Genomic DNA, 10,960 nt, shown 5'->3' with positions numbered 1-10,960 from the left:
CATTTCTCAAATATATTACCTTATCTTCACTCAGACTGCCAAATTCTGGCTCACTCCCTCATTACCTCTTACCTGGATTTCAAAAATGGTCTCCTGCAAAGCAGAATTGCAGTAACTCAAAAGAAAGGTGAGATGCACAAATTTAGAGACCTGTCTACTCCAAATGTTCATATGGACTATTTGTGACTGACCTACGGTAGAATCTTCTGAGCAAATGTTGGTCTGATCAGACACATTGTACCATGACTCCAACATAGTGATGGCATTCTGACCCTCTTTGAAAATGGACAACGGGGGCAGCTAGGTGGCGCAGTGAATAGAGCACTGACCCTGGAGTCAGGAGGACCTGAGTTCAAATCCGGCCTCAGAAACTTAACAGACATACACACACAAACCAGCCATGTGACCTTGGGCAAGTCACTTAACCCCAATTGCCCTACCTTCCCCCCTCCAAAAAAGCAAAAAAAAAAAAATGGACAACAACCATACAATGGACTCCTAATTAAAGGTTCCTGCTTCCATTCTCTGCCCTCTACAATAGACCCTCTTTACAGTTGCCAAAATAATTTCCTAAATAACAAGTCTGTCACATCTGTCCTCTGTTCAAGAACCTTTAGGGGCTCCCTACTGTCTCTAGGATCAAATATAAACTTTTCTGATTGGTACTTAAAGCTTTTCAACCAAAGTACATGAAGCCTTCTAGTCTATCTTTCAATACTTATTACAAATTATTACCCTTCATGCACTCTACATTCCAGTAAGTCAAAACTTCTTGCTGTTCCCCAAACTCAACAGTCCATGGTCTGTCTCCAAACCTTTGCACCAGATGACTAGAATGTACACCCTCATTTCTGCCTCTTAGAAGACTTAGCAAACTATAGAAGGAAACACTGTCCAGCAGGTAAAATGGAGTCAAACCATAGAATGCCATGACTGCCAGGATAAGCAGTGACTTAAGGTGGTGGTACACACTCCTGGGGATAACCATGAACATGCAGAAATGCCCAGTGTCCTGCATGCTCATAGAGAAGTCTTGGTCACCTCCATTTTCCTTTTCCTTTGGCCTCTGGCTCTCTATTAGTATCACACTACAAATTAAAATTTTAAAATAAAGCCTAGAAAACAACTATCCTTACTCAAGCCTGTGTCTTGAAGAAGGACCCAGCCTGGTCATCCTTCACTCCCCTTCCAGCTTTGCTTTTAACTTTCCATACTCTGATATTGCTTCTTTGCTACCTCAGCCTCTAAGGCCTCCTCACCCTAGAATGTCCCTTTACCATGTGGGCCCCTGGCTCCCATTGGTGAGTTATTCCCAAGGCTTCCATTTTTAGGAAGGGTCCAGGCCAAGCATTATTCTCCTCCCAGTTTTGCTTTTGACTTTCCAGACTTTGACACCATGCCTCCATGTGGGTACCTCACTACCTCTCCTGTTTTTCAGCTCCCTTTTGTGAGTGGCCCTCTCCCCCCAATTCTTGCCTTGCTTTGATGCTTTTCCGGATATGATTTCACTACTCCTCAAATGTTCACTGAAGTAGTACTTTCAACAAGCTCTAATCAGGGTACATTAAGTCCGGCATACTGGTCATCATTTATTCTCTTCTGTGAGTGTTCTAGATTCTCTTTGTTTCTCAATTGTTAGAGCTCAGAAAAGTTATTTCTTTTTTATCTGTCTCCTGGTTCCCTTCAGGTCCTAACTAATACCATACTCTCTACAAGGAGACTTTCTTGATCCCTCATAATCCCAATACCTTCTTTCTGAGATCATCTCCAATTTATATTGTATATAGCTTGTTGGTATATAGTTGTTTCTGTGTTGTGTTCCCAGGGACTATTTTTTTTTTTTTGGTCTTTCTTTGTATAGCACAGGGCCTGGCACATAGTAGGTGCTTAATAAATATTTTCTGACCTATTGACTTTTCAAAATCAATCTGACACTCAGCAAAAGACTCTGGAAAAAGTTATTTGGATTCTATTTGGAGTCAAATAAAAATAAAGAAAGGGATTCTAATTTAATGCTCTTGATGGCCTAAGACATGCATGGCCTTAAGACCACAGATTCCCCACCTCTGGCCTAAGATCAAGAGTGAACATTTTTAAAAAATAATAATATGAGACAGGAACCAAGGAGTAGTTGAAGGCTTCTGACTCAGCAGTTAGGCTAATCTCTGTAACTACCGTCTGTGTCAAGCTTAGCAAAAGTTAGATCTTCCAAGTAGCTAAAGATAAATAGATATAGGTAAAATGTAAAAAATGATCCACTAAATATATCATTGTATTGTTTATCATTTCAAGGAAGCACAAAGACTTAAACCTGTGACTTTTTATAAATGAGATGAAATGTTTATATCACAGTGCTGATTAGGAGATTGTTAACTTTGACATTTATAGTGACAGCTTTAAAAACAAACTGGGACATATTAATCAGATGTCTACAGTTGTGATAGTCTAATAAAATTTCCATTGTTGTGACTCTCATTTATTATTTGAGATAATATATGATATATTATATGTTATATATAGTATATTTCCTTATTATTATTATTATTATTAAAGCATTTATTCATGTGTGACTCCCATTTTGAATCCAAAGTGAAATTAGGAAAAATGTATTATTCCTTTCATTACAAAAGAAACAAGGATACACAGAATTTCTTTTATAAACAATATTTTTTTTAAAAAAAAGCTTCTGCTGACAGAATAAAATAAAAATTTCAGCCAAAAAGAAGTTAGTGCATTCATTATAATGGCAATGTTCAAGATGCCAGCTTTTTAATCAAAAACCAAAAGATGCACATTTTCAAATACTCTATAAGGATTTCAATCAGATGTTCCAAGGTCATTTGGCTAATGCATCTTAATAAATGATAGTATAACTAACCCTTATACAGGCAAAAGGTGTTGCTCTTCATCAGTGAGGAGAAAATCCCATGCCAATAGGCTTGGGGTCTGAAATTACAAGAGTTAAAAGCTAAAACTATCCAGTTGTGGAAGGGACCTCGGAATCACCAGGACATGGCAGCTCTCAAGAAACCCTTAAGGTAATTAAAAGAACCATTGTAATTGTCACTAGTGAAAGGGATGTCCCCACCTGCAAAATCACCTATCACATATTGAAGTGTAATAAGAAAGGTATCTGTGATAATTACAAATAAAAATGCCTATGCAGAAAAACAAAGCAGTTATTATTTATATTAAAAACGATTTTCTTCTTTTTTTGTGAGAATTGTCCTAAAAACTAAAAAAAAAAAAATGTTTAAGCATTTTTTGTTACTGCAATTCCACAGGCAAGAGGCAGCTAGGTGGCGCAGTGAATAGAGCACTGGCCCTGGAGTCAGGAGGGCCTGAGTTCAAATTTGGCTTCAGACACTTAACACTTCCTAGCCATGTGACTTTGGGCAAGTCACTTAACCCCAATTACCCTGCCTTCCCCCCTCTAAAAAAAAAAAAAAAACAACAATTCCACAGGCAACAATAATATAGTACCTTTTCATATGACCAGTATTTAATTGATGTCTCAGGAGCAATTTTAAGAACATTCACATAATTTCCCTTCCAAAGGGAAAAGATGCCTCCTTCCCTCAACATAGTCTCAAAGCCACTCTTGAGAGTTATTGTTGCTGGTGGTAAAACTTGAGCCTAGAAATTCAGGAAAGGAATGGACTAATTAATTGATAAAACCACATTTTTTCTAATTGTTTAGAAAGAACTTTTATTTATAAAATACCTTCTCTGTTCAACATTCTTTACATTCCTATGGTTTTCAGCTTTAACCAGGAGATACATAAAACATTAGAAGGTATTAAATATAAACATTATTTAATTCAGTACAATAGTCATTGAAAAGAAATGAACAAGTTTAACATCCCAGCAGGGATCATATTATACTCCCTTCCATGGGTGGTTATGACTGAAATATACAGTTGTGAAAAAATACAATAAAAATAATCTATGTGAATAGAATCTATGTGAAAGTAAAAGTTGTTTAAGTTGAGCTTAATTCCCCATCATCATATGGAATTCAGACTCTTCCTCCAAGGGTATGACTCATACACTAAGACCTCTATTAAGACATTTCTTTTGTATATACTTTGCCAGAAACTTTATTATTGGAAACAGAAATTATATTTTTTAAATCTTTTTCTCAATTACATGTAAACAAAAAATTTTAACACACATTTTCTAAAAATTTTTGAGTTATAAATTCTTTTCCTCCTTTCTTCCTTCCCCTCTCCTCTCCTTAAGAAGGCAAGCAATTTGATATAGATTATAAATGGGCAGTCATGCCAAACAATTTCACATTAGCCATGTTGAAAAAAATGCAGACAAAAAAAAGAATAATGAAGTAAAAAAGTTTCAATCTGCCCTTATACTCCATCAGTTCTTTCTTTCAAAGTAGATAGCATTTTTTCATGATAAGTCCTTTGGAATTGTCTTGGATCATTGTATTGCTGAGAATAGCCAAGTCATTCACAGTTGATCATCATGCAATGTTGCTGTTACTATGTATAATGTTCTCCTGGTTCTACTGATTTCACTTTGTATCAATTAATGTAAGAATTCTCAGGTTTTTTTGAAAGCATCCTGCTTGTCATTTCCTGTAACACAATAGTATTCTTTCACAATCATATACCACATTTTGTTCAGCCATTCCCCAATTAATGGACACGCCCTCAATTTTTGATTCTTTGACATCAAAAAAAAAACACTACTATAAAAATTTTTTAACATATAAATCCTTTTCCTTTAGCCTATTTGTGGTACAGACCTAGTAGTGATGTTGCTGGATCAAAAGGTATGCACAGTTTTATAGCCTTTTGTGCAGTTCCACATCACTCTCCAGAATGGTTGGATCAGTTCACATTCTACCAACAATGCATTAGTGTACCTATTTTTCCATATCCTCTCCAACATTTATCATTTTCCTTTTCTGCCTTATTAGCCAAAGGCAGAAATTATACTGAAGGCATAGGGCAGGATAAAGTTAGTCATTATAGATGGCAAACTCATGTGACTTAGTACTATGATATAGCAGACAAAAAGTCTAAAGAGACCTTAAGCTAAAAGAATAGACAATAGTGTCCAGAGTAACAGAGAGAAATAAGTTTCACGGCAGTCTTCCCAAGTCAGAACACATTTGGAGTATGGGGTCCAGTTTGGGGTGCCACAGTTTAGAAGGGACACTGCCAAACCAAAGCATGTCTGGAAAAAACAACCAAGAAGACTCAAAATGTTGCCTACTGACGATCAGTTGGAGAAAATGCCCTTTCTGTTGTTCTTGGTCTTTTCACTAAGCTCATTCTGACCTTAAGCCTCTCTGTTAAATTCTGACACAAACAATGCTATGTTGGTAAATATTTAACAACTACCTCCTCTTCCCCCCAAAAAAAAAGTTACTCGGGGAACACTTTAATTTGCATTAATTAACATTTAATTATCATTAACATTTTCTCCATCACTTTATCAACAAAATCAACAAAATAATAAATCAAGCCCTAATTTGTATGTAGTGTTTGTTGATTTCCAAGATGTAAGTGCTCACACTGAAAACTTAACAATTAGCTAAGAGGGGTGGCCTGGTGGCTCAGCGAGTAAGAGCACTGGCTCCAGTGTTGGGATGACCTGGGGATCAAATCTGGGCTCTGATACTCAGCACCACACCCAGAAACACCTGGCCGTGTAACCTTGAGCAAGTTACTTAACCCCGATTGCTTTAAAAAAAAAAAATTAGCTAGGAAAGTCGCCACTGGACCTAGAGAACCCATAAATGACACACGCTTAATGTCATCCTCAGTCACCAACCCTTACTTCTATTTTCCTTGTGTATGTGTGTTCTTAAACTCTAGGTTAGTCATTGAGTTCCCCCTGCGTCCACATCAGCAGTGAAGTTATTACATGTTGTTGCTGTTCAGGCATTTTCAATCATGTACTACTCTTCATGACCAACATGGTTTGCCATTTCCTTCTCCAGCTCCTTTTTCAGATGAAGAAACTAAGACAAATAGAGTTAAATGACTTGCCCACGCTCACATAGCTAGTAAGTGTCTGAGGCTGGATTTGAACTCAGATCTTCCTGCCCTCTAGGCCCAGAGTTCTATCCAATGGACCACTTAGATAACTAGAATTTTTGACGCCATTGGGCAGATCATTGATGTTTTTGTAAATAAGGAGCATTGTTGGTGAGGAATATCAAGAAGGCCATTATGACTGGATCCTAAAATACATAGAAGGAAATAGTGTAAGAAAAGCAGAAAGTGGGGCAGCTAGGTGGTGCAGTGAATAGAGCACCTGCCCTGGAGTCAGGAGGACCTGAATTCAAATGTGGCCTCAGACACCTGACACATCTACTAGCCGGGTGACTTTGGGCAAGTCACTTAACCCCAATGGCCCTCCAAAAAGAAAAAAAAAAGCCAGAAAGATAGGAAGAGGTCAGGTTGTGAAGAGCTTTCAACGATAGGAACACTGATGTTAGATCCTAGAAGTAATAGGGAGCCACTGAAGTTTATTGAGTTGACGAATGGCATGGACAGCCCCTCTATCTCTCCATTTAGGAACATCACTAACAGTGGGGAAGATAATGGACTGGAATGGAAGGGAGACTTTAGGCAGAGAAAACCATTCTATGGATACTGCAACAAACCAGGTAAGAGACCATGAAGGACTGAATGAGAGTGAGTGTGGGAGTGGGGAGAAGGAAATGTATACAAGAAATGCTTTTGTAAAAAAGAAAATAAGACTCAGTAACTGGTTCTCTAACTGGGGTGAGTGAGACTGAGGAGCTGAGTGTGACACCAAGGTTTCAAACATACATGACCAGAAGGATGGCAGTATCCTTGACAGTATTAAAAGAGAGGTGTGGATTTGGGGAGAAATCATAACAAATTCACTTTTTGGATAGATTGAGTTTGAGATGCCTACAGGACATTCAGTTTGAAATGTCCAATAAGCAATTGGTGATTGAGATTACAGCTCTAAAGAGAAACCCTACCACTTGCCCTGTCCACCACCTCTGACCCTTAGTTACACTGTCTCTTTAATGTTGGGACAATTTTTTTGGAGGGGGGAGGGCAGGGCAGTTGGGGTTAAGTGACTTGTCCAAGGTCACACAGCTAGTAAGTGTTAAGTGTCTGAGGTTGGATTTGAACTCAAGTCCTCCTGACTTCAGGGCTGGTGCCACCTAGCCACCCCAACAATTCTTATCAGTAGACATCACATCAAGCCAACCTGATAGGTTCAGTTTCCTGGTTTCTTCTCAGTACCTGCTGATAGCCCTAGACCAGGATCCACCTCAGGGATCCCTACTTTCCCAGGGACCACATAAAGGGGTATGCATCATGTGCCAGTCCCAGATCTAAATCAGCACAAATAGTTGGAAGGATGAATGAATGAATGAATGAATGAATGAATGAGTGAGTGAGTGAGTGAGTAAATGAATGAATGAATGAATGAGCGAATGAATGAATGAATGAGTGAATGAATGAATGAGTGAGTGAGTGAGTGAGTGAATGAATGAATGAATGAGTGAGTGAATGAATGAATGAGTGAGTGAATGAATGAATGAGTGAATGAATGAATGAGTGAGTGAATGAATGAATGAGTGAGTGAGTGAATGAATGAATGAATGAATGAGTGAATGAATGAATGAATGAGTGAGTGAATGAATGAATGAATGAGTGAGTGAGTGAATGAGTGAATGAATGAATAAAAAAGCATTTATTAAGTGCCACTGTGTGCCGAGTACTATGCTGGGGAGACAAATACAAAAGAGGGATTAGTTCCTGACCTTAAGAAGCACATATCTTATAAGTGGTGGTCATGGCAGGGAGGGGTGGTGTGGCATTTTGGTTTGCAAAGTCACAGGGAAATAGGCTAATACACTGTCAGTAGCCATGGCAGTATTAGTTTGATTATGGTTCCAGAGCTGAAAAGCTGGGGTTGGGGAGGCATGAAACTGCAGATTTACTCAGAGAAGGGCTCCTTGGCACTACAGGGACAAATCTTCTGAGCTGTAGAATTGCAAAAAGACCCTGTTAGGAAATCCCTTCTTTTTTTTTTTTTAGCAAACTAAAAAAGGCAATTGATCAGATCAAGATCATCAGAAAACTCCCCAGATGTAGATGCAGCCCAGTCATAACACCCTTGGAAGAGGAAGGGAGCTGATGGTTCACCTAGGTTGTTTTAGAGATTTACTTCAAGCAGCCCTGTGCCCCCACATCCTCAATTTGGTTCTGCTGATTGTCAATGACTAACGTGCATATCTGTAATTGTGACCCCTAAAGGCCTGATTAGATACTGCCAAAGAAGTGTAATTGACACACTTGCCCATGTGCCTCTTGGCAGAAATGTTGCTCATAAATCTGAAAGCAAACATCTGTAAACAATGTACTCACCTGCATTCTGACCTTTAGACGCTCTAACGGAGCCGTACACGTTCGAGAGATGGCACCAGCTATCATTCCTGCCAACACCTGTCTCCACCACTGGCCAGAGACTTTATCATCTTCAATGAATTCATCTGGAATAGATATACTCTCCCCTATGTCAATTATCTGGAAAAGTAAAAAGGAGAATTCTATCATAGTAAAATTAGAAATAAATTGTCCCAGGATAAGATTTTATTTCTTATTTTCAAATGAAGTACCAATTTATGTAGGTCTCTCTGCAGTTAATTAAGACCAAATTATTCCTAGAATGGAAGCAATCTGTTAAGCATAAATTGTTTTAAATAACCCATTCAGGCACTAAACAGAGCAGTTTTCATTCAAATAGAATTGGAATGAAAAACAACTACAAATGACAATCTCCATTTAAATTCTGTTCTAGTGCCTTATTGCAGAATGGAGGTAACCTTTATGTTCTTGAAGGCCACACCAGCAGAATTCAAGCTATAACAAGTTCTGCCAGGGTGGAGAAGTTATGAGTACAATCCTGGTGACAGTCTGTCACACCTGAGGACCATGTTAACTTAATTCAGAGAGGTTAAGTATCATAGCATTGGCCACTAGACAACACTTTTTTTTTTGCTTTTTTTGGAAGGGCAATTGGGGTTAAGTGACTTGCCCAAGGTCACATGGCTAGTTTTTGTGTTAAGTGTCTGAGGCCGGATTTGAACTCCGGTCCTCCTGACTCCAGGGCCAGTGCTCTATTCACTGCACCACCTAGCCACCCCAAGACAACACTTTTAACAAGAGATTTTCAAGAAACCATCTACTAACATGTGGAAGTTGCTTCAGTGGAGAGAATGTTTGCATTGATGATATTAGAGTTTTTTTACTCACAAAGCATAAAATCATCCCCCCCAATCTAATTTTCTTGATACATTTAGGAAGTCAGGAATGAAAGAGTAAGTAATATTTTGTCGGTCTTAAGTTCAACTACAGTTGAATTTCAAATGACCTGAATAACACCTTCTAAACTGTGTATGTAGTGGTGGCGGATAGTGACTGATTTGCCAATTTCTTAAAAATACTTTCTGAATCTTAAACATTGAAGTTATTCTACCAATGTGGTTCCCTTCAGACAAATGTCTTAAGTATATATGTCAAAAGGACTAATACATTAACCTGAATATTATCATAATAAAATGAGATAGTATTGGCAAAGTATAAGTATTTAATAAATGTTTGTTCCCCTGCCCCCATTCTCCACTCAAATCCTTTTGCAACTATTTATATTGGTAGTAATGTGCCATTAGATTCATAAAGTTATGCCAACAAACTCTGGTATATCGTACCAAGCTAGAAATGCTTCAGTTATGAGCTTGATAACAGTCTATATGACTGTCATCTAAAAGATTAGCCTACTCCCAATAAGTATAGGGAGTAAATGAAGGGTGACCCTTCTTCCCACCTACTATTTGACATAATTCTAGAAATGGTAGCTACCTTCAAAAATAAATTAATAGATTAGATAAATAGATAAGAAAAGAAAATTAAAGATATCAGAACTGGCAAAGATAGGAGGGGGAACCAAAATTATTCCTATCTGCAGATGACAAGGTAATTTATTGAGAAAACCCTAGAAAATCAGCAAAGAAACAAATTGAGATGATTAATAGTCTCAGTAAAGAAACAAGATACACAAAAATCTACAAAAATCAGTATTTCAATAAAATAATAGTAAAAATAGCAGGAAATGATAGAAAGTAAAATTCTATTCAAAAGACTACAAATTGTATTCATTATATAAGAGCTGATCTACCAAGAACTACAAAACATTCTTCACAGAAATAAGGGAACACTTAAGATAACTTGAAGAGATGTCAAACTGACCAATATTTTATTTGTATCAGCAGCTCTGCTTGGTCGCAACTCCATGGAGCAAGATTCCCCCAGGCACAACTGTTGTGGCGACCACAGTGTCATACCCAGGATGGCTGCTAGCACAAGTTCTTAGATCTGCTTTCCTAGGAGAGATAGCTGCTTAAGGGGTCAACAAACTTTTCTGTATATTCGCTAGTGCAGGGAAAAAGTTGGCACCCTGAACTTCAGAGAAAATACAAACAGAGAAATAAAGACCAACAGACAGGGCTCTAACTGCCTGAATCAACTGTATACTTTACATATATCCCTGAATCAAAGAAGGCTTTACATCTGAGCAGTCTGGGAGCTCTGAACATATAACTACTTAGAATCTCAACACGGGAATCACACGATCCTTCTTCTGAACGAACCCCCCAAAGAAAAATACCAGCTCAGAACATATATAGAGTTCTCAGAGCCAGAAGGCATCACAATCCTAGTGACTCAGTGCTTAATTAGAAATTAGCAAAAGGTGTGAAAGCCTTCCTACAAGTAAGCCTCCCCTAAGCAAGCTTCCCTTCTTAAATCTATTAACATTACAACACACAACCCCTTCCAGCTTCTTGTCTGTTGTCTTCCCCTCTTAGATTGTAAGCTCCTTGAAAGCAAGGACAGTTTTTCTTTTTCTTATTTGTATCCCTAGCACCTGTATTAGATATTGG

The 10,960-nt window shown here is 38.1% G+C and overlaps 1 protein-coding gene across 3 annotated transcripts in view; it reads right to left on the bottom strand.

The window, feature by feature from the left end:
- Positions 1-8,789, bottom strand: part of LOC138162927 (mitochondrial adenyl nucleotide antiporter SLC25A24-like) — a 19,385-nt gene extending 10,596 nt beyond the window's left edge. Inside the window, exons 1-3 of one of the 3 annotated variants that reach the window (XM_069090491.1) lie at positions 8,639-8,789; positions 8,388-8,546; positions 3,484-3,636 (exon numbers count right to left, since the gene is read on the bottom strand). In XM_069090491.1, the coding sequence (XP_068946592.1) occupies positions 3,484-3,636; positions 8,388-8,453 (219 nt within the window). In that variant the 5' untranslated portion in view covers positions 8,454-8,546; positions 8,639-8,789. The remainder of the gene's footprint in view (positions 1-3,483; positions 3,637-8,387; positions 8,547-8,638) is intronic. The other 2 variants (XM_069090489.1, XM_069090490.1) reach the window with 2 other exon arrangements.
- Between the last annotated feature and the right edge of the window lie 2,171 nt (positions 8,790-10,960).

The sequence above is a fragment of the Petaurus breviceps genome, unplaced genomic scaffold (assembly GCF_028583685.1).
Source record: "Petaurus breviceps papuanus isolate PSGF00001 unplaced genomic scaffold, PetGlider_PUasm1.0 186, whole genome shotgun sequence".
NCBI lineage: Eukaryota > Metazoa > Chordata > Mammalia > Diprotodontia > Petauridae > Petaurus > Petaurus breviceps.
The sequence above is the reverse complement of the archived record's forward strand: the minus strand, read 5'-3'. Positions and strand labels throughout refer to the sequence as shown.